Consider the following 27,007-nt stretch of genomic DNA (forward strand, 5'->3'; position numbering starts at 1 on the left):
AGTACAGCATTGTTTTCTCAAAAAGTTGTTACAACTTTAAATGCTATGAATAGATGTAGCAGTTTCATGGCAAATGGAATGCTTTAAAAAAAAAAAGGAAAGGAAATCATGATTTTGAAGTAAGACACATAAAATTAGGAAATGAAAATAGACAAAATTTCAAGTCTACCCCAACAATTGGGGGCGGGGTAAGGTGGGCATTAGAATCAGATCTTTTCCTGTTTGAGTGAGTCCCAGGTATTAAACACCTCCCTTACCCCGGCCCCCAGAGTGGCCTATACCAGACAGTTCAATTATCTTCACAGCCATTTCTTCAGCTAGGTCGTCTTACCTCTGGCTAAGAGTTCAAAGGAACCTCTTTTGCCCCAGCCTCAGTACCCTGCATCCCATTCAGGAAGCCACAATTTATATTTACACATTAATAGAAATCTTTAGAGATCCATTCAAAACTGAAATATTAAAAACTCTGTATTTACATCTTAACCACACCTCACCACTCCATTTCAAAAAGGCCAGAAATGACCTACCTCCTTGAGAGTACAGGGCTGGGATATTCTCAACCATTTAAGATTACTTCAAGGGAGGTTATTTTTGATTTTACAAAGTGTAGCCTGGTAGTGAAGTCGATAATACAAGAGTTTATCGGCCAGTATATGCCACGCACTGTGCTAAGTCTCCTTTATCTCATTTAGTACTCACTATTCTTCCGGATAAGAAAAACGATGCCCATCCAAGGTCACACAAGTGGAATTGAGGCATGGAGTAGAGAATCTCATATTTTATCCCCATACTAATAAGCTTTGTAATCAAACTCAGTTCAGTTTCAGAGTTTAGAGTCCAACAAACTTACTAGCCATGTCACCTAACTCCTGAGCCTCAGTTTCCTCAGCTGTAAAATGGGGGTAACAGAATGTACCTCACAGGACTGGTTATTTTCAGGACTAAAGGAGACCATGTCCATAGCAGACACTTGTTATGCTGGCAGCCACTACCCTTATTTCTGCATATGGTGGGTGCTACAGTTAGACAAATGTCATCAATTACATTCTTCACTCTTCTGGATTCTAGCAAAAATCATTTTTTATAACCAAATTCCCTACCTTTGTGTTTTTAAATAAATGTCTCCATAATGCTAATCTTTCCCTTCAGTTTGTTGTTTCCCAAGCAGATGTTCAATGGTGAAGACTGAGTAATCTTGTATAAACCACCCAAATATTGCCCAGAGTACTCAGTTAAGTACTCAGCAAGTCTTGTCCCAATTACCTACTTCTGATGATGACCACCAATATAATCTGGAAATATGTGCAGAAATCTGAGTAATAAATTCACTGCCCCCTAACCATGGGGCCTCTGAGAACAAAGCACAAAGATCAGCAGAAGGATTTCTGTCCTAAAACACTCTGATGAAGGGCTTGCTTGAGAGAATATGTATTGCTGGCTTAGAAAGACTGGGCTAGTGGGCATGAGATAGCAGCACAAATGCTTAAGTGCAGGACGAAGTACTACTTCACACATTTCTGAAAAATAAATGTCCCTTTAATTTTCAGGATAAGGATCAAATTTTTAAGTGGAAACTGTGGGGGAAATCTGGTAAAAATCTACCAGAGTGAGATGGCCGCCTGAATATGGACCAGCCTGAAAGCTGTGGAATGCACAGACACGGTAAGGTCCTTTTTCTATTTTCTAACGCTTTCTTAGGACCTTTTATTTAATAACAAGGAAGTTGGACCAAGACACAAGTATAAATCTAGCCAGTGTGTCATCGTCGCCCCCCCCCCAACACACACACTGGAGTTGCCAGATTTAGCAAATAAAAATGCACAACATAGTAAATTAGAGTTCTGGAATAAAAAATGATTTTTTTAAGTGTAAGTGCCATGCAACGTATACCAAAAAAAAAAAAATCGCTATGTGAAATTCAAATTTCACGGGGCATCCTGGATTTGATCTGGCTACCCTACCCCCTGCACCTACTACACCCAGATAAAAGATACCCAGTGCCTCCAGCCTTCTCTACCCTCGACTTCTGTTAAGAACACAAAGAAAGGTGTCACCTTACGACAATCGATTCTCCAAGTGTTTGAAAACACTTGGTAGAAAATTGCATCAAACGAAGTTTCATTTTTACAAGTGATGCTACACATGGGGCGGGGATCTAGGCAAAAAGACTGAAAAAGGGGCACACAGGAACCTGACAAGGGAAGCGACGGGGTCTGGAGGAGCAGATGAACTTCGCAGCTATGAGTTCTGACAAAGAATGTCCCCCAGTTTCTCATTCGGAATTCGCCGCCTCCTCAGGCCGAGGGCAGGAGGCCCGACAAAGCGGCTCCAGGGCTCCGTGACCATGGACCCCACACCCTCAGGCCCAGCGCGACTCCAGGGCCAGACGCTTCCTGACAGGACTAAGATGGGAAGCCAGATCGCACAAAGAGACGCGGCGGGAGAGGAAGCGGGAGGCCGGTTCCCGATCGCTGGGCCCCCGCGGGTGGGCTGAGGCCGGGGGCAGCAGGGACAAGGCCTCAGGAGGCCTCGGGACGAACGGCCAGCCTCGCTCTAGCCTCTTCCTTCGCCGATGGTCGCGAGAAAGCCTACTCCCTTCTCAGATGACAGCCAAAGTCGTCCCCAAACTCACCCTCTACCGACTGTTCTCTCTCCTCGGAGTAACGGCGACGCCACACGGCCTCTACCGTCCCAAGAAAAGAGCGCGCGATCGCCGGAAACGAGACGACGGAGCTCGGTGCCTCCCCAGGGGTACAAAGTGTCATTCTCGATTGGTTACCTGATCTGCTAATCAAGGTTCTTTCCAAAGGCGGAGTCTGTTTTCCGCCATTTCTACGAGCCTATTGGCTACCGAGTGCGAAAGCCTGAGTTCGTGTGAAAGACAGATGGGGACAAAGAGCGAGGGTTTGTACCTAATGCGCACGCGCTACTAGCTGTCGGCTCCAGACCGAAAGGGGAGGGGGAGGGGGATGGAGGCTCGGAAGGAGAGACGCGAACGGACTAACGGGAAGACTGAAAGACCAAGTGATGGGAGGGGGGAAAGGAGAGGGGGGAAAAAGGAAAAGAGAGGAAAAGGGAAAAAGAGAGGGGGGGAGACAGAGAGAGAGAGAGAGGGAGAGAGGGAGAATGTGCGCGTAGGCGTGCTCTGAGCATTCGTGCACTGCGCCTGTGCAAGACTAGAGTAACAATGTCATTGTATTCAGTGAAGTAGATCTAGCCTTTTCCTACTGAAAAAAATGCCCCGCCATGTTTCTTTTTTCACACTTCCTCATTAGGGCTTGCACTCTGACACTCCATGCTTAATCAGATTTCTAGTTGCTTCTCCTGCTGCCAGCTCTGCTCATGAAGCCCAACTGAAATCGTCACCACTATGTTTATGGTTATGGTTATGATTACAGAAAGAATTGTAGCCAGCACCCTCATTTCCATGGTAACCAGGGAACCCAGCAGTCCAAACACCACTATTGTTCCTATGATTTACAGAGAGTCAACAGGTGTCATCATTGCCATGGATACATTGTAGGCCTCCAGATCAGCCTGATTCTATATTCTGTAGAAAACCAATCAGGTAATCACCTTCATTTTTCGGTAATGCCTAACTGGCCCTGTGGTTAATCAAGGGCTACAAGGCCCAACTGATAGGTCTTTGTAGTTAATTCCCACAGGGAATTAATTCAAATTTGGGGTTTCAGGGTGTCCCAACTGGCTCCATCTTATGTGGGGACACAGTGAACTAGACCTGCACTATCCAGTTGAACCTTCTGCAATGACAGAAGTGTTCTGCATCTGCTGTGTTCAACGCAGTAGCTACTGGCCACGTGTGATCATTGAGGGTTTGAAGTATGACTAGTGCAACTAAGGAACTGAATTGTTAATTCTATTTCATTTTAATTAGCTAAAGTTTAAATAGCCACATGTAGCTAGTGTTGGACATCTAAACCAGTGGTTCCCAAGCTTTTTGAAAATAAATAACACCTCTATTGTGAAAAAAATTTACCTCTATTCTGAAAAAGACTTGTTCCTGCTCATGAAAACAAACAATGTGCAACAGTATAAAGGGAAAAGTCTCTCCCTCTACTCATTCCGATGTTGCAATTGTGACCACTTTCTTGCATTTCTATTTTCTATCTTTGTACAGTCCTGGTCAAACAGAAATGTTTATACTTTTTTATACATGAAGGATTAAGTTATACACACTTTCCTGAGTCATGACCTTCTTACTTAAAAAATACTTTAGCTGTCTTTCTATATAAACGGATAAAGATCTGTGGGGACTTTTTAAATATCAAGTATTGTATAGACTCCCACATGATGGTTTTTAGTATCTGTTGAGGGAAAAAACTACTATGGATTTATACTTTGTTAGTTGTCCTAACAGCTGTCTACATAGAAAACTAAAGTAACAAATTAAAAGAGAAAGTGTACATTTGTGTATCTCCTCAAGGCAATCACAACCTCCTCCAGCAGAGAAATGTTAATATAAATAAATGACTGCAGTGCTGGAGACAAAATAACAATAGTATATTAGAGGTAAAGTGGAAACTCAAAGGAAGCATGGCTCTGGTTGAGTGGATCAGAAAAGGCTTCTCAGGAAAGAGCACCGTTGAAATGGGACTTAACCAAAAGGTTGAAGTCAGACCAATGTGTAAACCAATGTGTCCAAGGCAGAATGACCTATATTTTAGGTAATCTGTCATGGCTGAAGAGAAGTGGGGAGGCTGAGTGATAGGAAATTAGGCTAGAGAGACAGGCATAGGCCCAATAATTAAGGGCCTGTGCCATGCTTAGAAGTTTGTACATTCATCTGTAGGTGATGGAGAGACACTGAAGGGTTTTTCAAAGATAATTTATGTTGTCTTTTCTGATTATAAAAGCAATATATGCTTATTGAGGGAAAATTATGAAAATAACACATAACCCCATTATGCAGAAATAACTGTTAACATTTTGGCATATTTCTCCTTTATTCATTCATCCATCGTTTCATGCAGTAAACATCTATTAAGTATCTGTCACGGACTGTGCTAGATTTCAGAGATAGAGATGAGTAGAACTGGTCCCTTTTGTTGAGGAGCTCACAGGTGAGCATTTTCCCAGTGTCCCTCTAAATGCAGAGTCCCTTCTCTTCCTTCCAGGGTACTTTAGAATGGTATAAAACATTAAATAAGAATCCACGTGTTTCCAGAGTTAGTTTTAAAGAGTGAACCTCAGTCTAATCAATAACTGCCAAATAATACCTCCATTTGTTTGCTCAAGTTATACATAGCCTTGCCAGTTGTGAAAAAATAAAGGTTTGCCATCCAGCAGTAATTAGTTAAATAAAGCATGGTACATCCAAATGATGGAACAATATACAGCCATTACAGTTATGTTGTAGAACATATTGTTCAAGATTATTCCAATTTTGTATAAAGTATGTATGCAAAAAACAACAACAACACAGGACTAGAAAGATATACATCAAAAAGAGCAGTGGTTATCTCCAAGTATAGTAGGTAGGACATAAGTGATTATTGCTTTCTTTTTCAGACTTTCTTTGCTTTCCAAAATTTTTAGTGAACATTTATATTTTTGTAATCAGAAAAAATATATATGTATAATTAAAACGAAAGGGCTCTCGTGAGGACAGGGACTGAGTTTTTACCTGTTACATAGTGCTTACAGCACTTTAAGGATTGCATTATAAATGGTGAACAAGTAAGAATCAGGGTATTATGCAGTAACTAACAAGTAACAGAATTGAGTACTGTGCGCTAACTGTAACAATCAAGGCTGAAAATGAAAGCATTGAATTGCAGGCCACACTCTTACCCCACACCACCGCCCCATCAGCCCATTTTATGTTAGAGCCTATCATCTGTGGCTGATACATACTCAAACATATTAACTGTAGGCACTCTTGGCTCAATCAAAGCCAAAAACATTATTTATTTTAAGAATATGAAGGCCCCAGGGTGTGAAGCCCCAGACCATGCATGAAGTCGTATATATTCCTCATATAATAATAATAATGGTGACCAGTATCTACAGAGGGAGCCAAAAAATGTATACACATTTTAAGAAAGGAAAAAGCTATTAAAATTATAATACTTAATATATACCGATAACAAAAGATGAATACAAGTCACGCTTGACTTCTGCAATGACAAGAGGTGCTCACGGTGGTTCCCATCAGCGTCCAGACACTTCTGATGACGGCGAACTGCTGCTTGAGCAATGCTGCCCAAAGTGTCCACCTGTGTACATTCTTTTGGCACCCCCAGTATTGAACATCTGCTATATGTCAGACAGGTGTACATCTCAATCTTAATAGCATCCCTGTGAAGTATTATTATCTCCATTATTTCTGTCCAGTCTTTTTCTATGTGTATATGCATATAGGATTCCTCTGCAAAGTTAGTATCATATTTTAACTCTTTTCTAAAAATGTAACATTATGTCAGGAGCATTTTCGTGTGTCATTAGGTTTTTTTAATAGACTTTATATTTTAGAACAGTTGTATGTTTATAGCAAAAATGAGCTGAAAGTACAGAGTTCCCACATGCTGCCCATCCCCCCAAGGCACACAGCCTCAACTGTTAACATCTCTCACAGAGTGATAGTTATAACTGAGGAACCTAAGTTGATAACGTTATTCAAAGCCCATCAGTTACATAAGAGTTCACTTCGGTGTTGTACATTCTGTGAACTTGGATAAATGTGTAATGTAGCCACCATTATAGTATCATACAGAATATTTTCGCCACCCTAAAAATCACCTGTGCTCTGCACCATTTGTTTCTTTTTAAGTGGTTGCTATTGACTACATCCATTGTACGAGTATAACCAAAATTGCCTTAACCAATTCCCTATTATTGGACATTTAGATTGTTTTCTTATCTCTGTTTTAAAGATGAGAAAACTAAGACCCAGTGACTTGACAAGTAACTTGCCCAAAGTCAACTGGCTAAGAAGTGGGCAGAGTTGAGTTTCCAATCCTGGTTTATCTGCCTCCAGAATCCACCCCCTTGTATGCCACAGCACTGCCTCTGAAGTAATCATACACCATTAATTCCCCTTAGATTGTCTCCTCTCAACTTGAAACCAGGCATTCTCCAGTCAGAGTGACCAAGGATCTAAGCATGTGTTGAGAAGGACAGGCAATACAAAAGAACCAGATGTCCCAGCTGAGGTGCAACACACTGAAAATGCAAAGGGAGGAAGGTACACAGAAATAAGCAGAAGGTGGGAGATGGGTACACAGAATATTGGTTCAGATAAAGAGAAAGCTGGGTCTGGGAAGCCTAAAGGGGAACAACTAACTCTTGGTTTTATCTCTGTGTATAAGGAGAGAGCAAAGATACCCTCAAGGCCATGTGGGGAGTCAGGAAGGATAAGGTTTCTGGGAAAGTGAATGAGACAAGCATAATGAGCATAAATGAGCATAAAACTCCGAGGACTGTAAGGCTAGGAGAGGTTTGGTGTGGGACGGAAGAAAGGCCCAGAGCAAAGAGGCAGGCACTGGACACCAAAGCTGTGTGTTCCTAAGTCTGTGGCAGGACTCCCTTCTAACCTGGGCCTCCTCTAGTATCTCACATACTAAATGGCCCTCCAGCCCTTAGGGGTTTTAAACACATGTTTTAAAGCCAGTAGGCCTAATGTTAGTGCCCCTTCCCCCTACCGCACCTCTCTAGCCCAAACCTCAGCCACACCCACAAGCTAAGGACCAGCCAGGAGGGGGGCTGTGCGCGCGCGCGCGCGCGCGCGGGCGCGCGCTCTTGCATTAGAGAGGTAGAGACAGAGACAAAAAGAGATCAGGAGAGAAAATGCGCGCCAGGGAGAGGGAGAGAGAGAGGAAGGGGGGTTAGAAAGGGATGGACAAGGACAGAAAGAAGGAGGGAGGGACAGACAGACGGGGTGGGGAGAAGAGCTACCGGCCTTGGTGAGGAAAACTACTGAAGAGATAAGGCAGGGAGCTCTTGCAGGAAGACCCGGGGAGAAGATCCCAGAACTTACCCTAAGACAGTTGAGGGAGTGGGGGGTGTCTTTCCAGGACCTGGTTTTGGGGTCATCAGGTAGTAACAGTTACTGCATAGGCGTTGTCACTGAGCCAGAGCCATTTAACCCGCCCTGGGAGGCTGGAGACCAAGCTTAAGACACCCCACAACTATGACTCTCAGAATGGTTAGGGGGGCCCGAGGCTGCAGACAAGGGGAGGAGGGGCACGTGAGGACTGGGTCCGTGCCTCCCCCCACCCTCCGCTGTCACTCACTACCCCAACAGTCATCCAGGGGGCGGGCCCCGGAGAGGTGGGGTTGGGGGGAGGGTAATCTTGGCAGGCGCTTGCTGCATGGCGTAGGTAGGGACTGTTGAGGGGGGTGGTTAAACACGAGTGGGAAGCGAAGAGAGACACGGAGAGGGGGAGGGGACCGGGAACCATTTGAATGAGAGGAGGGGATCACGGGTAGAGTGGGCTCCAGGAGGTAGGGCGGGCACGGGTGTGACGTCGGGGCGGGGGCAGACTCTTGAGCCAGGTGAGGGAAGCAGGTGCGTAGATCTGTTTTTTGTGGCTAGTGTACTCAGCCCTTAGGTGGAAAGGGGGTGCCGCCTTTCCCCGGGGCGGGCTACAAAGCTCCAGAGCCTATCTTTTCCTTCTCAACTAACGGGGCCCCGGGCGGGGGCTCAAGCTCCATCTCCACCTAGTAGGCTCCACTCCGCAATTTCCAGGCGGCCGTTGGGCTGGGAGTCTCGCGCCGGGGGCCGGCGCTGTCTCGCGAGCCCCCTCCCGGAGCCAGCCAATGGGGTTGGATACTGGAGCCGCCCGCCCGCCTGGTGCAGAGCGCTGGGCTCTGTGAGCGGCGCTGCCATTTAAAGGGGCCGCGACCCCTGTCCCGGCTGCTGGGGAGGGAGGTGGAGAAGGAGCGCGGGGCCGTTGCTGTCTGCAGTTCTAGGCTTGTAGCCGTTACACTAACCCTGCCGCAGGTAGGGGTCGGGCCTGATCAAGCCGAACCGAACCTGCTGGCGGGATCTCGCAGTAGCTGGGAGGGGGGTCTAAGGAGAGATCGTAGCTCCAAAATGTCTTCCTGTAAATGCCTGAGGTGGGGGGTGGGCAACAGGAGAAGGAGGACTGGGGGAGCAATAGGAAAGGGGGACGGGGCTGAGGAAGTGGGCGACCCTGAAAGATAACTGGGGGGGAGGGGTTAGGAAGGGCAGTTTGTGGGGGCGAGGGAAGGGCACAGGGTGGATAACGACTGGGGAGCTGGGGGGCTCTAGGAGAGAGGGGAGGGGATAGAAACTGAGATCGCGGGGGCGGGAAAGGCTCCCGGTGGCAATGGCCCTAGGAGACTCTAAGGGGGCGTTCAGCCCGAGTGTGTGTGTGTGTGTGTGTGGGGGGGGTGCTGAAAGGTAAAGGGGGGAGGGGAACTAGGAGTTGCAGTGGGGTGGAGGGCGGGTGGAACCACGGACTGCCCGGCGAGTGTGGGCACAGGGCCAGGGCGGGGAACGCCTCTCCCCACAGGGGGCGCTGTATGTGGTGGGGGGAGTGGTCATTGGACTAAAGCCTGTGGAAATGCTTGTCGTTTGCGGTGGGGGCTGTCCATGAGAAGTCCAAGTGGATGATGGGGTGTGTCCCAGAGCCTATATAAGAAGGAATTGTGGTGAAGACCACCTCTTCTGCCCCCTCTTCTACCCCTGATCTACAGCCCATATCCAGTCATCCTCATGGACCCCAGTGATTTTCCCAGTCCGTTTGACCCATTGACCCTGCCAGAGAAGCCCCTGGCTGGAGACCTCCCAGTAGACATGGAATTTGGAGAGGACCTACTGGAATCCCAGACTGCCCCAACTCGAGGATGGGCTCCCCCTGGCCCTTCTCCATCCTCAGGAGCCCTGGATCTGCTTGATACCCCTGCTGGCCTGGAAAAAGACCCTGGAGTCCTGGATGGAGCCACTGAGCTGCTGGGGCTGGGGGGGCTGCTCTATAAAGCCCCCTCTCCCCCAGAGGTGGACCATGGTCCTGAGGGGACCCTTTCATGGGATGCAGGAGACCAGACCCTAGAGCCTGGACCAGGGGGTCAGACCCCTGAGGTGGTGCCACCTGACCCAGAGGCTGGGGCAAACCCCTCTTCACCCGAGGGGCTGCTAGAACCTTTGGCTCCAGATTCTCCAATAACCCTGCAGTCCCCACATATTGAAGAGGAGGAGACCACCTCCATAGCTACAGGGAGAAGGGGCTCCCCTGGGCAGGAGGAGGAGCTTCCCCAAGGGCGGCCACAGAGCCCCAATGGCCCCCCGAGCCCTTCAGTGGGAGAGACTCGGGGGGATGGAATGAACAGTTCTCAGACCAAACCTGGGGGTCCTAGCCCCCCTGCACACCCCTCCTTGCCAGGTAGGTTGCCTACTCAGCTGGAGAAGCAAGGCTGGGGAGACAGGGTGGGGTAAGGAGGGCCAGCTGTGTGTTAAGGGAGAAAGTCAGGGAGGAGGAAGAGGATGGAGTGAGGAGGAGAAGGACTTGGGGGTTTGGAAGGGAGGAATGGAGGTGGCGTCAAGATGAAGGAAGGTAAGGGTGGGGGAAGCTCAGCTGCTGTGGGGGAGGAGGAATAGGGGTGAGGTTTCAGGGGCTGGGTTGGAGGCGTGGATTTGGTGGGAGATGTTCCCTTTTTCTTCCCCCATTGGTTTTGGTGCCAGGGTCCGTCCTTCAGGATCTGGGGAGGACCCCAGGCTTGCTGGGTCTGAGATCTTTCCAGCTGTTTTGTTCTAGATGAGAGTGGGGTTTCTAGGTTTGATGAATGATAAATAGGGTCGTGAGTTCAGGGGATGGTACAAATAAATGCAGGGGTTAGGACTCAGTGCCTGGTAGGGGACGGGCAGCCTAGACTTGGAGAGGCTCTGGTTTCTCCCTGATCTGCCTAGTGGTGTGCCTCCCCCAGGCTGTGACCAGGGTCCTAGTGCTTATGTAACCACCTGAGTCCAGGGGACCTACCCATATCTCACTGCTTCCATCTCCCCTTTCTATCTACCTTTGGGGGACTTCATTGGTTTTTGTTGGTAAACTGTAAATTCTCCATGAAAGGTGTGTTACCTGTGTTTCCTCAAGTCCCAATGATTGGGACCGAAAGCTGGTGGGAAGGGTGGGGGGTTTTCACGGACAATAGCTGCACCACCACCCTCCCCTCAGTGCAGAGCTCGAGGTAACCCTGAGAGGGGCCCCAAGAAGCCACAGGCACTCGAGTTTTCCCTTTCAGTTTTGAGTAAGTTCTTCCCCAGGAATGGAGGCGGAGGTTGGGCCAGGAGGGGGTGTGAGGGCAGGCTCAAGATTTAGGCTGCTTTCTGCTTCCTTTGCAGGAGATGGCATGACTGGGAAGGCGAGTGAGAAGCCGCCTGAGAGGGTGAGGGGGAGGGGATTGGAAGGAGTCTTGTTCCCCCTATAGCTCTGTGGAGGACAGACCCTTCATGTTGCCTCCCAGATGTTCGGTGGAGGGCTGTGTGAGGAGTTAGGAGGAGGGAGGGAGCCCTTGTGTCTACTGCTTCTTAGGGAGAAAGTCTAGCTTCCTTTTCTCCCCTCCTGCTAAGGGCTGGGCCGAGGGTCCCTGCTCTCCCTCCCCCCTCATCTCTGCACCCCCCCAAGCCTGCACTAGTGCCGCTGGCCCTTCAGCCTGGCCTGGTGTCAGCTTTCCTTCCCTCCCGTGTTCCCAAGATGCAGAAGAGAAGCGAGCGTGTTCGGAGAGCGGAGCCTCCAAAACCCGAGGTTGTGGATTCCACTGAGAGCAGTGAGTAGGACTTGAGGAAGTGCGACCGAGTGGGATGTGGCGCCACGGACCTCCTGGCTCCATGCGGAGTGTGAAGTGCCTCTCTCTGCTCTGGGTTGGCATGGGAACCAGGGGCAGTGGGGGAGACTGAAAACAAGAGCAGTGAGAATGGAGTTTCCTGTTTCAGCTGTTGCCATCTCTGTCCCCAAAGAAGCCCTCCCTTCCCCTCCCTGGGAGATGACAGAGTCACTATGGGAGAGTGACACCACTGGCCCACAATGCCAGTGCCATGTGCTGGGGTTGGGGGGGGGGCGGTAAAGGCAAGAACCAAAGGGATGCCATGAGCAGCCAGCTACCTATTGGTCAGGGGATGGCTGGATAGCTGGCCTGGTAGCCTTTTCTCATGGCCACCCCCCACCCCATCAGTTCCAGTGTCAGACGAGGATTCTGATGCCATGGTAGATGACCCGAATGATGAGGACTTTGTGCCATTCCGGCCCCGGCGCTCTCCGCGCATGTCCCTGCGCTCCAGCGTGGCGCAAAGGGCCGGCCGCTCCTCCGTGGGCACCAAGATGACTTGTGCGCACTGCCGGACACCCCTGCAGAAGGGGCAGACGGCCTACCAGCGCAAGGGGCTGCCGCAGCTCTTCTGCTCCTCATCCTGCCTCACCACTTTCTCGAAGAAGCCCTCAGGCAAAAAGACCTGTACCTTCTGCAAGAAGTACGTTCTGGCCTGGCTGGCCCGGGCCCCTGGGGCATGGGACAGAGTGAGGCATGGGGCAGAGAAACCAGCAGAGTGGACCTGGGAGGGCTGCAGTTGGGGCAGGCGGTCTGAGCATACTCTTGTGGCCATGAACCCCAGGGGAGGGTTGGAAGCAGACGGCATGCGATGATGTCCATGCCGAGTGAATGTTCAAACCCTTTCCCACCTGCAGGGAGATCTGGAACACCAAGGACTTGGTTGTGGCACAGACAGGTTCAGGAGGCTCCTTCCATGAGTTCTGCACATCCGTCTGCCTCTCCCTGTATGAGGCTCAGCAGCAGCGCCCAATTCCCCAGGCTGGGGACCCTGCTGATGCCACTCGCTGCAGCATATGCCAGAAGACTGGAGAGGTGAGGAAGCTCCAGGGGCTGATTACAGAGCCTGGCCAGCCCTGAACCGCTCCTGCCATCCTGGGGCTACAGGGGCCAGGCCCTGTAGAGGAAGGGGTGGGAGGAAAGGGAGTGTATTCAAGGAGAGAGCTTCTCCAGGATGTGTGCAGCTCGACTTCCTTCCCTCCCGGGACCTCAGCATCACATCGGCAGCCTGATGCGCAGGTTGGGGGGTCCCTGGGCACACGGTCTGCTGTGAAGGTCTAGGGTGAGGGGGGCAGGCTGTCCTTGCAGTGGGTGGGTGGTGGTGGCCAGGCCCCAGCTCAGGGTGTGTGTGTGTGGCAGGTCCTGCACGAGGTCAGCAATGGCAGCGTGGTACACCGGCTCTGCAGTGATTCGTGCTTCTCCAAATTCCGGGCCAACAAGGGACTGAAAACCAACTGCTGTGACCAGTGCGGCGCTTACATCTACGCCAAGACTGGGAGCCCTGGCCCCGAGCTCCTCTTCCACGAGGGCCAACAGAAGCGGTTCTGCAACACAACGTGCTTGGGGGCGTACAAGAAGGTGGGGCCGAGGGAGTAGTGCTAGAGGGCCTTGGAAGGGGGTGAGGTTCCTGGGCCATAAATAAAGGTGCCTGACAGGTCGCAGGCTGGGAGGAATAAAGCAAATAAAGGGGGTTTCAATTGTATCTGTTATGTTTTATTTTTGAAGCTGGCTGGCGGATACACAGGTCTTTGTTATATCATCACCTATACTTTTTTGTATGCTTGAAATATCTCATGTTTTAAAAATTTTAAAAATAAAAGTGAAGGGACAAATCCAGCCTCAGCCTCTCCTTCCCCATCCTCACAGAAAAACACACGTGTGTACCCATGTGTCTGGTGCAAGACCCTGTGTAAGAACTTTGAGATGCTCTCACATGTGGACCGTAATGGCAAGACGAGCTTGTTCTGTTCCCTCTGCTGTACCACCTCTTACAAAGTGAAGCAGGCAGGGCTCACTGGTAGGTGCCAAGCCCTCTTCTCTGAGACCCCTGCTGGCCTTCCTTCTACCCCATACACCCCTCTTGTAAAGTAACCCCTGCTGCCCAGGCACACGTTCCCGGACTTCTTGTTCCGTCTCTGCAGCGCCTCACACCTCTGTGTGCTCTCTCTCTCTCCCACCCTCTCCCTCTCTCCCTCCCTCCCTCTCTCTCTCTCTCTCTCTCTCTCTCCCTCTCTCTCCCCCTCTCTCCCTCTCTGTCTCTCCCTCTCTCCCCTCTTTCTCTCTATGCCCCAGGCCCTTCCCGACCCTGCAGCTTCTGCCGCCGCAGCCTCTCTGAGCCCTGTTACTACAACAAAGTCGATCGCACAGTCTACCAGTTCTGCAGCCTCAGCTGCTGGACCAAGTTCCAGGTACTTGAGACCCTGGACCAGGGACAAGGGTGTGGCACCCAGACAGGGTGTGAGACCAGGGGTCGGGAGGCCTGGGCAGACCAAGGAACAAGCCTGACTTCCTCTCCCCACTACCAGCACACACGCCTTGCCCCATCCTTACTTGTCTTCCTTCCCTCCAGCGCACAAGCCCTGAGGGGGGCATTCACCTGAGCTGTCACTACTGCCACAGCCTCTTCAGTGGCAAGCCTGAGGTCTTGGACTGGCAGGTAAGACCCCCACCTGGCCCATGTGTTGCCACATGACCAGACACCTGTCTGAAGGGGTGCTTCCGCTTGGCTCTCGCCGGGTGCAGACGGCACAGCTCTTCCCCACTCTGTGCCCCCATCCCAGGACCAGGTGTTCCAGTTCTGCTGCCGTGATTGCTGTGAGGACTTCAAGCGGCTTCGGGGCGTGGTGTCCCAGTGTGAGCATTGCCGGCAGGAGAAACTGCTGCATGAAAAGCTCCGATTCAGCGGGGTGGAGAAGAGCTTCTGCAGCGAAGGTAAGGGAATGGGCGAGGGGACCATGGCACAGAAAGGAGGAAGCCTGGAAGGTAGGGCAGTCAGTGGGGCTGGGGCCTGGGCATCCTGCTAGGGATGTTCTGCCCCATCCATCCTGAGGCTTTGGCCCGAGAGGCCATTCAGGAGAGGTTGCAGTTGTGTCACCTTGAAGGGGTCGGGTCTCACAGCATGGACATCTCTCTGTGTCTGCACGCTTTCCAGGCTGTGTGCTGCTATACAAACAGGACTTCACTAAGAAGCTGGGACTTTGCTGTATCACTTGTACTTACTGCTCCCAGACCTGCCAACGCGGTGTCACTGAACAACTGGATGGCAGCACCTGGGACTTCTGCAGCGAGGACTGTAAGAGCAAGTACCTGCTGTGGTACTGCAAGGTAAGGGGACACAAGCCGAGGTGCGGGGAGCACAGGCTATTGTGCTGTGCTCAGGTGGGGGATGATCTCCGATCTCTGGGGCGGCCTCTATGGGGAGGCAGGTCTGACCATTCTGCCCACACCTTCAGGCTGCCCGGTGCCATGCCTGTAAGCGCCAGGGGAAGCTGCTGGAGACCATCCACTGGCGTGGGCAGATCCGTCATTTTTGTAACCAACAGTGTCTGCTGCGTTTCTACAGCCAGCAGAACCAACCCAACTTGGACACTCAGAGTGGGCCCGAGAGCCTCCTGAACAGTGAGTCGGGCGGGGGCACACTCACTTAGAACTGGCCTGGACTTTTCTAAGCACAGCCCCACCCCTCTCTTGCTTTCATGTCACCCCTGGTCAGAGCTCCTGGTACCATGCTCTGTTTTAGCTTCTGGAATGTGCAGGTAGTACGGGAGTCTTGTTTGAAGGTTTCCAGAGCTAGAGTCTACTGATTTTCTAGAAATGGTGTATTTTTAGGGAATGATAACCTGTCCACGTACGAGCAAAGAATCTTCTTGGCCACTGTTAACTGGGGCCTAGAGAAGACTAGACCTGGGGTGAGAAGGAGGAGAAATTCTAGACTTTCCATTCCCATTTGATGTACCTTTAATGAAGTGCTCCTGGGACCGGGTGAGGAAAACAGACAGCTAGTTCCACAGAGGGAGCGTTGCTTTGTTTTGATCTGCAGGTCAGTCTTCTGAGTCGAAGTCCCAGACACCCTCTCAAACCAAAGTGGAGAACAGCAATATAGTGAAGACCCCAGAGGAAACTGGGAATCTGAGCAAGGTTAGGGCAAAAGCTGGGGGTCGGGGGAGGGTGGTCTCAGAGGAGGGTCAAGCAGTTGGTGGCACCGATGTTCCCTTGTCCCTGCAGATCCCTGCAAAGACCCGCTCAGCTCCCACCACTTGCACCCCTCCTCCACCCCCACCACCCCCGGCAACACCCCGCAAAAACAAAGCGGCCATGTGCAAACCACTGATGCAGAATCGAGGGGTCTCCTGCAAGGTGGAGATGAAGTCCAAAGGGAGTCAGACAGGTGAGCGAGGGCACCCAGACACCACAGGCTGTACTCCGCAGCCCTGGGCCTCCAGCCCTGGGCCAGGAGCTAGACAAGGGACTTTGTTAGGTCATTGCTGTGTCATGGATATGGCTGCCCTAGGCTCATGGAGTTGTGGCTGAACCTTTGAGGCAAGGGCACTTTTGTGATGATGAGCGAGTGTTAGCACTTTTGGGGCGACAGGCCAGCATCAGTCCCTGGGTGGGATGTGTGACCTACTTGATGGGCTCTGAGAAGACCCCTTTCCTTTCAACAGAAGAGTGGAAGCCGCAGGTGATCGTGCTGCCCATCCCAGTGCCCATCTTTGTGCCAGTGCCTATGCATCTGTACTGCCAGAAAGTCCCGGTGCCTTTCTCAATGCCCATCCCGGTAAGTTGCCCTTCCTTTCAGGATGGTGACACCCTGCCCTGTACTCTCAGCAGCTGGCCCTCTCATGTGTTCATGTGGCTCTTGGCATTTAGTTGGGATTCGTGTCCCCAGGTGCCTGTGCCCATGTTTCTGCCCACTACCTTGGAGAGCACAGACAAGATTGTGGAGACCATTGAGGAGCTGAAGGTGAAGATCCCTTCCAACCCCTTGGAGGCCGACATCCTGGCTATGGCAGAAATGATTGCAGAGGCTGAGGAGTTAGACAAGGCCTCATCTGACCTTTGTGGTATGCCAGGGACGGCGGTGATGAGGGAGCCAGGGTGCTACCAGTCTGTCTCTGCCTGAGGGGGCGGACAGTGGTGACCTTGGTACCCAGCGGAATGGGGGAATAGTGGAGATGAGTCCTTGAAAGCCTGCGAGGGCGCTGGGCAGGAGCTGCAGTGACAGCCGACTTCTCTGCCTCCCAGATCTTGTGAGCAACCAGAGTGCAGAGGGACTTCTGGAAGACTGTGACCTCTTTGGGCCAGCTCGAGATGATGTCCTGGCCATGGCTGTCAAGATGGCCAATGTGTTGGATGAGCCTGGACAAGACTTGGAGGCAGACTTCCCCAAGAGTGAGTGGGATGCGAGGCGTGCCCACTGAGTGCAGTGGCATTTGTGCTGTCAGGAAAGGAGTGTTCTTGTGACCCTGAGCATGACCCTAGCAGGGCTGCTCATGACCCGCCAACAGAGCAGTGGGACAGTTGCCCAGTTTTACACCTGAGTCTTGGTTTTGTTAGTCATGGTAAAACACATAACCTGAAACTTACGTTTTAAGCGTGTTTGCGTGTGCAGGTCAGTGGTGTTACAAGCATTCCCTCCTTGTGAGTCTGCCTTTGTGCACCTCTGAGCACGTTCTTGGCCTAGCTTTGCTGGCTCCTACCGAGTACAGTGGGAGCTGCCTGGGAGACTCATCTCCACTCAAGTGGGCAAGTAGCGGGGTGGCGGGTGCCCGGCTGAGATCTCACAAGTTGGTTCCTTTCCCCTCCAACAGATCCTTTGGACATTAACCCCAGCGTAGACTTCCTCTTTGATTGTGGCCTTGTAGGGCCCGAGGACGTGTCTACTGAACAAGACCTTCCCCGCACCATGAGGAAGGTGAGGGCTGGGCTGCTGTATCCACAGAAGATGGCCGGGGGGCGGGGCTGCTTTCGTAGCCAAGTCAGCGGCTTTAGTTTGCCCTTCCCTGACCTCCTTTCTCTGATACCTTGAGCAATACTAAGATACAGCCAAACTTTGCTCTCCCCAGTTCACAAGATCATCAGAGCTGGTCCTCAGGCTCTGTGCTGTGGAAGCTTGCCGTCTTCTTCCATCAGTCCCCCAGCCCCCTGGCAGTAAACACTGTCCTGACTAGCTTCCATGGTGCCCTTGGTCTTACCTCCGCCACTCGCCTCCTTTCTCTTCCCATGTAGGGTCAAAAGCGGCTGGTGCTTTCGGAGAGCTGTTCCCGGGACTCCATGAGCAGCCAGCCCAGCTGTACTGGGCTGAACTATTCGTACGGTGTCAATGCTTGGAAGTGCTGGGTGCAGTCGAAGTATGCCAATGGAGAAACCAGCAAGGGCGACGAGCTGCGCTTCGGCCGTAAGGACGGGGTGGGGACAGGGTTGGGAACAAGTGGCAGGGCTGTGATAAGGCTGTGAGCACTTACAGGGGCCCTGTGAAGATGGGGAGGAGTGACAGAATAAGGGGAGATGCTGTGTAGGTTTCAAGGCTTAGGGCTCTTTTGGTAGTTCGTGCTTTGTTCTGGAGCTGGATGTGACTGAGGGATGAAGGGGTTAACGCTGGAGCTAAGTGAAATTCTCCATGTGACATTTTCCTAATCCCATCCACCTCCACTACGTATCACTGCAGCCAAACCAATGCGAATCAAGGAGGATATTCTGGCCTGCTCAGCGGCTGAGCTCAACTACGGTCTGGCGCAGTTTGTGAGAGAAATCACTCGACCCAACGGCGAACGATACGAACCTGACAGTATCTACTATCTGTGTCTTGGCATCCAGCAGGTACCCCTTACACCACCTGCCTTGCCGTCACTGTCAACACAGCAGGCAGGGCTCCACTGAAAATGATTTTGTCACACTCCCTGCTCCACACCTGTCCGCTCCCCGGAGCAGGCAGCCTTTCCGCCCTATTCCAAGCATGACAACATATCTCCATACTCCCCTCAAAGCTAAGCTGCATACCAGTCTTTGTTGCTCTGTGGGTCCCCTTTGTAAATCTCAAAGCTGGTCTAGATGTGAGGTCTGGGTAGAGCTGGGCCCCTTGGGTGCCAGGGTACTGTCTAGCTCCCGCTGGGAGAGGCCAGCCATGTGTTACCTGCCGAGAGGTCTGGGCTTGTGAAGAACCAGCTGTGACATCTCCAAGCCGCCTCTTCTTCCAGTGCGGCCTTGGTTACCCCAGTTGTAGGTATGCCTGGGGAGAAGCACTCTGGGTCACCCAGTCAGGCAGCAGTTTCCTTCCGTTTCCTAATTATCAGGGTTGCCGTGTCTGGGGCCTTTACCATCACTGTCTTTTCCTCTAGGAACTAGAGTCTAGCTTCCTGTGTGTCTCTTTTTCTTTCTCCAGTACTTGCTGGAAAATAACCGAATGGTGAACATTTTCACGGACCTTTACTACCTGACTTTTGTTCAAGAACTCAACAAATCTCTGAGTACCTGGCAGCCCACACTCCTCCCCAACAGTAAGGGACAAGGACTTAGCACCCCTATACCGTTACCCAGTCTGCGGCTATAGCTTCCCAAAAGCCCTGGCCTCTGTGGTCTGCCACTCATCACGAGGGGTCTGAGGCAGGAGTGCGGAGCTGGGGGGCTCGGGGCTGAGGGCTGGAGGATGGGCTGGGGCCCGTGTGCTTGATCACGAGGAGGGATCCGGACTCAGGTCTGAAGAACCATCTCTGGTACCACAAACGGTGGGCTGGGTCGGTGGTCATTGGAAAAAGAGGAAGAAGTTGTGGGACTCAAGGTTCACGTCTCCCCGCCCATAACATGAGGCTGGTGAGAGAAGCGCCCAGTGCCACCCGGTCCTGGGTCACATCGTGGGATGCCAGGGGTTTCTGTATGGTGCTCACTGGTCAAGCAGAGATGCTTGTGAGCAGGGCATGTGGGAGCAGATGTGGTCGGGCCCAGGAAGGCACTGGCTCCTAACCAGCCTCTCTCCTTGACCATTGCAGATACAGTGTTCTCCCGAGTGGAGGAAGAACACCTATGGGAGTGTAAGCAGTTGGGGGTCTACTCGCCCTTTGTCCTTCTCAACACCCTCATGTTCTTCAACACTAAGTTTTTTGGGCTGCAGACGGCCGAGGAGCACATGCAGCTCTCCTTCACTAATGTGGTGCGGCAGTCCCGCAAATGCACCACCCCTCGGGGCACCACTAAGGTGGTCAGCATCCGCTACTACGCCCCGGTTCGCCAGAGGAAAGGGCGAGGTATGAGGCCGTCCCTTCCACTGTCTCCCCTGAACTGCCAGCTTAGCCCTCTCCTTTGCCACTAGCCTCCCCATCCTTCCACTCCTGCGATTGCACAAAAGGTGAAAGCAGCCAGTCCTTCGATCCAATGGGCAGTGGCTGTGTCATAAACAGATCATAAGTATGGTCCCCCGTCTGCCCGCCTTTCCTCATTTCAAGGCAATTTCCTTACTTGCCTACTTTCTTTGCGGGGGAGCACACATGTGGGATGCTGCTGGGTGTGTTGGCTGTGGGGAGAATTGCCAGGGTGAGTGAATGGCTTCCCGTGGCTCTTTGCTGTTGGGCAGAACGGGAAGCAGACCCACCCGAGTGCAGTCCCTATGGTCCGTTCTCTGGACCTGAGCTCCTACCTGGACTGGGGTCTCGGGGCCTGGGCCATCACAGTTCCTCTACCCCAGAAGGCAAGGCCAAGCTCACAGTGGGGTGTTTTTGTCAGTTTGTGGATACAAGTTCTGAGATCACTTCTTCAGGAAATCGACCTAGGGGAGATTATAAAGCAAGATGTTAGCAGTGCGAACCCAGGAGCACTGCAGAGCAAGACCCCTACAGGACGTTGGCCGGGGGGGGGGAGGGAGTGAGCCATTCTTCTTCTGCCTTTATTTCTTTATCCGACTGTACTCTGTGTCCCAAGGCTGTCCCCCTGTGCCCTGCACTGTGCGCTTGGAGGTGGCTCGTTGAGACTGTGCCTTTAAGGAGTCTGGGTCATTTGCCTCCTCTGCAGACACGGGTCCAGGGAAACGGAAGAGAGAAGATGAAGCTCCTATCTTGGAGCAGCGTGAGAACCGCATGAACCCGCTGCGCTGCCCTGTCAAGTTCTATGAATTCTACCTGTCAAAATGGTGAGTTGGCAGGTGGCAGGAATGGCATTAGCATGGGTGCCCAAAGGATCCACTTTGCCTCCGTACTGACGTGTCCCACCCCTGCCATTGCAGCCCCGAAAGCCTCCGGACTCGCAATGATGTGTTCTACCTGCAACCTGAGCGCTCTTGCATCGCCGAGTCGCCTCTCTGGTACTCTGTGATCCCCATGGACCGGAGCATGTTGGAGAGTATGCTCAACCGCATTCTGGCTGTGCGCGAGATCTATGAGGAGCTGGGTCGTCCTGGGGAGGAGGACCTGGACTGAGCCTCCACCTTTCGCACCGGTGTCTGGCCTGTGGCCACGCCCCACAGGGCGTCTGGCCCAGGAACCAATACTATTCCTTCTGAAGGGCCCTGGCTGCCCTTTTCTACTCATCCATTCCCTACCTTCCCTAGGAACCCCTGGCTTTTACCATCTTCCATATCACTTGACAACAGCGGGGCCCCAGTCCTCTGTGCTTGGGGGCTGGTCTCCCAGTGATGGGCAGAAACCACCGAGGCCATTTTCTTTGTGCTTCAGAGTAAAGCCCTTCTCCTGGGGCCACACTCTGGATGGAGTGTTGCTAGCTCTGATGGTCCCATCCCACATAGGCAAAGCCCCTTGTTCCTAGGTCTGGCCAAGGGAAGAACCCAGCTGCCTTCTCTGCCCTCTGCCTATTCCCTTCTTTACTGTCGCCCAGTACCACACTAAAGGGTCTTGTATGGAAGGTATGAAATAAGCTGAAAGTAATGAGGGGACCATTTACCTAAAGCACAGAGCTTACACACTCTTCCTCTCCCATAAGATAACTGGTTGTTGGAACCCGCTCACCACCTCGTTCCCCCTCCCCACCCCTGCAAGCACCAACCCCGGGTGCTGCAATTTAAAAAGCTTCCAAATGCTTTCATTTCCTCAAAGGCAGAGAATGACTCGAAGTATGGGGAGCAGACTCTTGCCCCCTTGGTTTATGTGTTTAGCTCTCTCTGCCATCTTGGCATGAGCCATGTGTCAACATGCTTAGCCCCTTTCTGTAACTGCCTCCCTTTAGTTCAGTGGACACAGTTCCCAAAGCAAAAACTACCTTCTGACTTGGGTTGGGGCTGGGTTCCCCACTCTTGTTCTTCCCCCATCTTAAGAGCCAGGCCAAGCCTGTGGGGGCCCTGTGTCATGCAGAATGGGCTCTGTGGTCAGGATAGGTGAGGAGCTGTGGGCATGGGCCCTGCCCCCACTGCCTACATTTTCTCTCTTCCCCATCTTGCCTTTGTAGTTCCAGAAGATGATTAGTGTCCGGCAAAGGGGGTACCCAGTTCTTTCCCTGTTGGCTTTGCTGTTCCCCAGCCTCCTTTATGTGTTTTTATAACTGTCATCACTTTAGCCACTGTTTAAATTGTATATATTGTTCTGAGGTGCCTGGCCTGTTCCTTCAGTGAGCCATGCCAACCCTTGTGTTGTAGTGAGAAGCTGTTGTCACAACTAACCTTCTGTCTCTGGAATTGTTTGTTTCAAATAAAGAGTTAAAATTGCTTTTTGTTTATTTTTTTTTTGCATTCCGTGGGGAAGGGAGAGCAGTGTTTGGAGGGGGGAGGGACAACTTCAGATCTCTCAAGGTGTGAAGAAGGGAGGTGTCCATCCCACCCCAGATTGAGAATCATTTTTAGCCACTTTACTGAATGAATCCACTAGGAATATGGCCCTTTTTATAACTAATGTCCAAACACTTGAGGGAAAAAAATTAATTCCACAGCTATCTTTTAAGGACCTACTATGTTCACGTACCTGGATTAGACACTTCAAAGACGAAGACTGATTCCACCAGGATCCTATCCCCAGCAGGTTCCCAGGCTACAGGAGAGATGACTGGTGCAGTCAGTCATATGGCAGAAGGAAAGAGATCTCTAGTGCTGTGGGACAGCAGAGGAATAGGGGACTCATTTGAGGTTTACAGGAAGGTCATATGCGAGTTCTCTGAGGGAGGTGGCCTTTGACCTGAGCCTCCAAGAGTAAGTGGGAGAGGTTGGGGACCAGCATACTCAAAGGCTGAGATTTTCCACCCAGGGGATGACAGGATCAAATCTGTTGCTTTAGGGAGGAGATCCCTAGAACAATGTGAAGGAGGGGGCGGGGGCAGGTCTAAAGACCTGGACATCAGTGAAAGGAGGGTGGCTAAGAGATTCCGTGGGCCTCAATGGGGGCAGTGTGGATAGAGACAAAATGAGTTTCACACATTTTGAAGGTCAAGTCTGTCAGCTCTCGGGGAGGGAAGAATTGTGCATGAAGCATCAAAAGCATCAATCTCAGGTTGATTGGGAGAGAGATGCTTTTAACGAAACTGGAAAATTGAGGGTGGGTGGGTGTTGAGTGGTGGGGCCTAGGAAGAGGTTGGCAACAAGTTGAAGTTTTGATCACATTGGGTTCGAGACTCCATTGAAACGTCTATGTGGTGAGCTGTGCGACGTGGCATAGCAGAAAGAACACTTCAACTTGAGTTTTTAATCATAGCCCTGCCACTAAAACTTGGGCAAGCCTACCTTTCTGAGCCTCACCAACAAAAATGCATTTACATTCTGCTTGACTTTCTCACAGAATTATTGCAAAGGTCAGATGAGAAAATGAGTATGAAAGAGTAATATTGACACTAGACGTTACCATATCTACTAGGCAGGTGGAAATGTGGGTATTTTTCCCAGCTTTATTGAGATATAATTGGAACACAACGTTGCCTAAGTTTGTAGTGTACAACATGATGATTTGATAGAAACATGTTGCAAAATGGTCACCACCATAATGTTAGCTAACACTTCCATGCTGTCATTTTCTTGATGTATGTGGTGAGAACATTTAAGATCTACTCTTGTAGCAACTTTCAAGTATTTAATACAGTATTGATAACTGTAGTCACCATACTGTACATTAGGTCCTCAGAAATTAGTCATCCGATAACCAAAAGTTTGTACCCTTTGACCAACATCTCCCCGTTTTACCTACACCCCCAGCCCCTGGCAACCACCATTTTACTCTGTTTCTATGAGTTCAGTTTCTTTAGGTTCCATACATAAGTGAGATCACACAGTATTTGTTTTTCTCTGTCTGACTTACTTCAATTAGCATAATGTATGAGGTGTCAATTTAAAAGTCATTACAAAGAGTTCCTAGCTGAAGCTCTGGGAGTAGACAGGATCATGGGGGGGGGTAGGTGAAGTAGAATGGAGACAAGAGGACGAAAAAATGGTACCTTGGAGAACTGAGAATGAGGAGACCAGAGAAGTGGAAGGAGTCCCATATCTGCCAGACGCCAAAGGCAGTTAGAACGACCTGATGAAAAGCTGTCCTCATACCCCAGGCCAAGAGAAGTCTATTCAGTTTGCTTTTCCTTTCTCCCATCGTCAACAGGACCCAAAGCCACCTGGCTCCCTTCCTTCCTTGCCCTGCTGCAACAGAGAAGGGTCTGATGACCTTTGTTCAACTAGATTTTTACTCCGTGCCCAGCCTTGTGTTAGTCATTAGGGATATAAAGATGAGTCTGCTCTTGAGAAGTCCCAGTCTGATAGGGAGAACGCGGGCTGAAACTAAGGCAGGGCACTCAAGGCACCTGGGGTGCAAGATACAAGGAGGTACTCACTGTACCTCGATTGCCTCACCATAGTCCTGATCTGGGCGGGGGAACACTGACATATCAATAAAATGACCAGGGCAGGATGTAATTGTTATTCATTCTCTTCCAGGAAATCAAGACCACAGAGGTGACATAGGAGCTGGGTTTGCATGAAGAGTGGGCGTAGTTTGTTGGGCAGAGGAGAGGTGCAGGGATGAGTGTGCACGAAGGTATGGAGGTATACGGTGTGGAGTGCCTTCAGGGAACGGTGGCTGGGCTGCAGAGGAGGTGGAGAGAGTACAATAGAAATGGCGAGCAGAGGTGGGAAATGTTGCTGGGAAAATAGGGATTATGTGGTGAAAGGCATTGAGAGCCATACCAAGCCTTGCTAGAGCAACCAACCATCCATCTCGGTTTGCCCAGGACCTTCCCAGGTTTAGCAATGAAAGGCCTGGGAAAGCCCTCAGTCCTGGCAAACCGGTACAGACATGCTTTATCCTCAAAGCAGTGGAAGCCATTAAGAGATCTTCACAAAGAATTGGCATGATGTGCTTCATGTTTTCAGGTGATTCTAGCCTGTCTGGTTGAGGGGGAGGAGAACAGGGAGGCAGTGGTACAGAAAAGGTTCCAGGCCTGGCAGACAAATTCCCCAAGGCACCTGCATTTCAAGACTTTTATCTCTAACTCTGAAATGAAAGGCTTTGTCCCTTGAAGGGAGGATGGAGCAGAAAGGACAAGGGGCAAGGGGGAATGGCTGGAAAAAGCAAGTATGCCTTGGAGATCCCTGAGGTTAAGTAAGGGAGAGAAATGGTGGCCCTTTCAAAAGCTTACCGTGATTTAGGGGTTTGAAGGGTAAGTGTTCTGAATAACCGTCTTTCCCCATCTTCCCTACACTCCCCAAATTGCCCACCTTCGTGGGCATGGACAATTTCTGGATCTCGCTCCAGGCAGCGATCTCTGGTGTAAGCCCTCTCGCTCCACACTGCCACTCCCTGTCTGAGCACAGGGCAGCCCCTTCCTCACCTTTTCACCATTTCTCTCTCTTAACCTTTGGGACGCACACTTCGTTTTCCAGCAGATTAGTGTTTAGGAATATTATGTCATACTGAACTTCTCACCCCCCCCCAATCCCATGTCTTGAAACCCTCCAAAAGGCAGCAGAGACTGATTACTTTGGTATACAGGAGACCACACAGATTTTGGATTAGCCTAGGTCTGTATTTAAATTCTAGCTCTGCAGGGCTGGCCGAGTGGCACGTTGGTTAAGAGCTGGCTTGCGACGCCAGCTCTGAGCAGCAGGGCCCCGGTTCGGATCCCACATGAGGGCCAGTGACGCTGTGCCCTCTACAGCTAAGACAGTGAACAACAGCTCGACCCGGAGATGGGGTGCCTTGAGTCGCCGGTGACGGCGTAGGCTGCAGTGGGGCTGCTGTGGGCTGCCGTGAGCTACCGTGTATGGCTGGCAGCCAGCGTGAGTGGCCGGCAGCTGGTGTGAGCTGCCAAGAGCTGCCGTGAGCGGTCGTCCAGTGGCCAGTGACCGATCTGCCTCACCCGGGGAGAGCGCAATGCTCATACCAACATGGGCCAGTGAAGCGATGTCCTCCACAACTAGACTGAAGAACAAAAAGGACAGCAACTCGTCTGTTCCCCTTCCCCGATGCCCCAACGCTGTTCCTCTCCCCCAATTCCCCAATTTAAAAAAATCTTTTTAAAAAAGATAAATAAATATATTCTAGCTCTGCAGCTTTAAGCTGTGCAACCTTTGGACATATGACTTTCCCTCTCTGAACCTCCATTTCCTCATCTACAAGTATGGCTACAGTAACAGCTACCTTGTCATTATTGAGATTATGGATGTAAGTGCTTAATGCAGCACCAAATCTGGTCTGTACTGCATGTTCCATAACCGGTCTCCTTTCCTTTCATCCACCTAAGTAATTTCTAAGTTGATAATATAGTTTCAGACTATGTATTGTGATTGAGACACATCCTTTCCATCAAAACTACATTAAGAATTGAGACACCCTCCACAGCCATCCTGTGACACAGATCTGGTCATATGTATACCGTGACATGTGTATGCAAACATACAGACTTGCATACTTAAGTGCACACACGGTGATTGATAATTAGTCAAGAGAGCATGTTAATTAGGTGTGACAAAGATTTTAGCTTAGTATTTGAGAGAGCTGGTCAACAGCTGGAGGATGGCCAATATCGTGTATAGAACTCTTCCTGGGCAACTCAGTTGGGACCACCTCTTGTTTTGAGAGCTGTTACTTTCTACCCTAATAAACTATCCTCTGCTGTAAAAAAAAAAAAAAAAGAACTGTTCCAAGCGCTTTACATATAATTAATACATGTAGTCCTCAGTACAGCCCTGTGATATGGGTACTATCATTATCTTTGTGTTACAGATTAGGAAACTGAGGCACAGGGTGGCCAAGTAACTTGGCGAAAGTCACACGGGTAGGAAGAAAAGCATGTTTTT

The 27,007-nt window shown here is 50.9% G+C and overlaps 2 protein-coding genes across 14 annotated transcripts in view; one reads left to right on the forward strand and one right to left on the reverse strand.

Moving 5' to 3' along the window:
- Nucleotides 1-8,186, reverse strand: part of NONO (non-POU domain containing octamer binding) — a 30,595-nt gene extending 22,409 nt beyond the window's left edge. Inside the window, exon 1 of one of the 2 annotated variants that reach the window (XM_019648021.1) lies at nucleotides 7,997-8,186. The gene's annotated coding sequence lies outside the window, so the exon portion shown is untranslated. Of the gene's footprint in view, nucleotides 1-2,632; nucleotides 2,757-7,996 lie in introns of those variants that run through there. The other variant, XM_019648020.1, reaches the window with a different exon arrangement.
- ZMYM3 (zinc finger MYM-type containing 3) overlaps nucleotides 1-22,447 on the forward strand; it is a 91,100-nt gene extending 68,653 nt beyond the window's left edge. Inside the window, exons 3-27 of one of the 12 annotated variants that reach the window (XM_019648012.1) lie at nucleotides 1,548-1,662; nucleotides 7,063-7,204; nucleotides 11,324-11,367; nucleotides 11,676-11,748; nucleotides 12,154-12,448; nucleotides 12,663-12,840; nucleotides 13,165-13,383; nucleotides 13,672-13,822; nucleotides 14,098-14,213; nucleotides 14,375-14,461; nucleotides 14,586-14,736; nucleotides 14,957-15,129; nucleotides 15,258-15,423; nucleotides 15,845-15,942; nucleotides 16,030-16,192; nucleotides 16,470-16,582; nucleotides 16,694-16,868; nucleotides 17,050-17,196; nucleotides 17,616-17,719; nucleotides 18,034-18,202; nucleotides 18,473-18,624; nucleotides 19,187-19,301; nucleotides 19,791-20,045; nucleotides 20,806-20,923; nucleotides 21,017-22,447. In XM_019648012.1, coding sequence (XP_019503557.1) covers nucleotides 7,159-7,204; nucleotides 11,324-11,367; nucleotides 11,676-11,748; nucleotides 12,154-12,448; nucleotides 12,663-12,840; nucleotides 13,165-13,383; nucleotides 13,672-13,822; nucleotides 14,098-14,213; nucleotides 14,375-14,461; nucleotides 14,586-14,736; nucleotides 14,957-15,129; nucleotides 15,258-15,423; nucleotides 15,845-15,942; nucleotides 16,030-16,192; nucleotides 16,470-16,582; nucleotides 16,694-16,868; nucleotides 17,050-17,196; nucleotides 17,616-17,719; nucleotides 18,034-18,202; nucleotides 18,473-18,624; nucleotides 19,187-19,301; nucleotides 19,791-20,045; nucleotides 20,806-20,923; nucleotides 21,017-21,209 — 3,501 coding nt within the window. In that variant the 5' untranslated portion in view covers nucleotides 1,548-1,662; nucleotides 7,063-7,158 and the 3' untranslated portion in view covers nucleotides 21,210-22,447. Of the gene's footprint in view, nucleotides 1-1,547; nucleotides 1,663-7,062; nucleotides 7,205-8,311; nucleotides 8,340-8,497; nucleotides 8,528-8,736; nucleotides 8,963-9,681; nucleotides 10,368-10,389; nucleotides 11,230-11,323; nucleotides 11,368-11,675; nucleotides 11,749-12,153; nucleotides 12,449-12,662; nucleotides 12,841-13,164; nucleotides 13,384-13,671; nucleotides 13,823-14,097; nucleotides 14,214-14,374; nucleotides 14,462-14,585; nucleotides 14,737-14,956; nucleotides 15,130-15,257; nucleotides 15,424-15,844; nucleotides 15,943-16,029; nucleotides 16,193-16,469; nucleotides 16,583-16,693; nucleotides 16,869-17,049; nucleotides 17,197-17,615; nucleotides 17,720-18,033; nucleotides 18,203-18,472; nucleotides 18,625-19,186; nucleotides 19,302-19,790; nucleotides 20,046-20,805; nucleotides 20,924-21,016 lie in introns of those variants that run through there. The other 11 variants (XM_019648013.1, XM_019648009.1, XM_019648008.1 and 8 more) reach the window with 11 other exon arrangements.
- The last annotated feature ends 4,560 nt before the right edge of the window (nucleotides 22,448-27,007 follow it).

This window comes from Hipposideros armiger, unplaced genomic scaffold, assembly GCF_001890085.2.
Source record: "Hipposideros armiger isolate ML-2016 unplaced genomic scaffold, ASM189008v1 scaffold_119, whole genome shotgun sequence".
Lineage (NCBI taxonomy): Eukaryota > Metazoa > Chordata > Mammalia > Chiroptera > Hipposideridae > Hipposideros > Hipposideros armiger.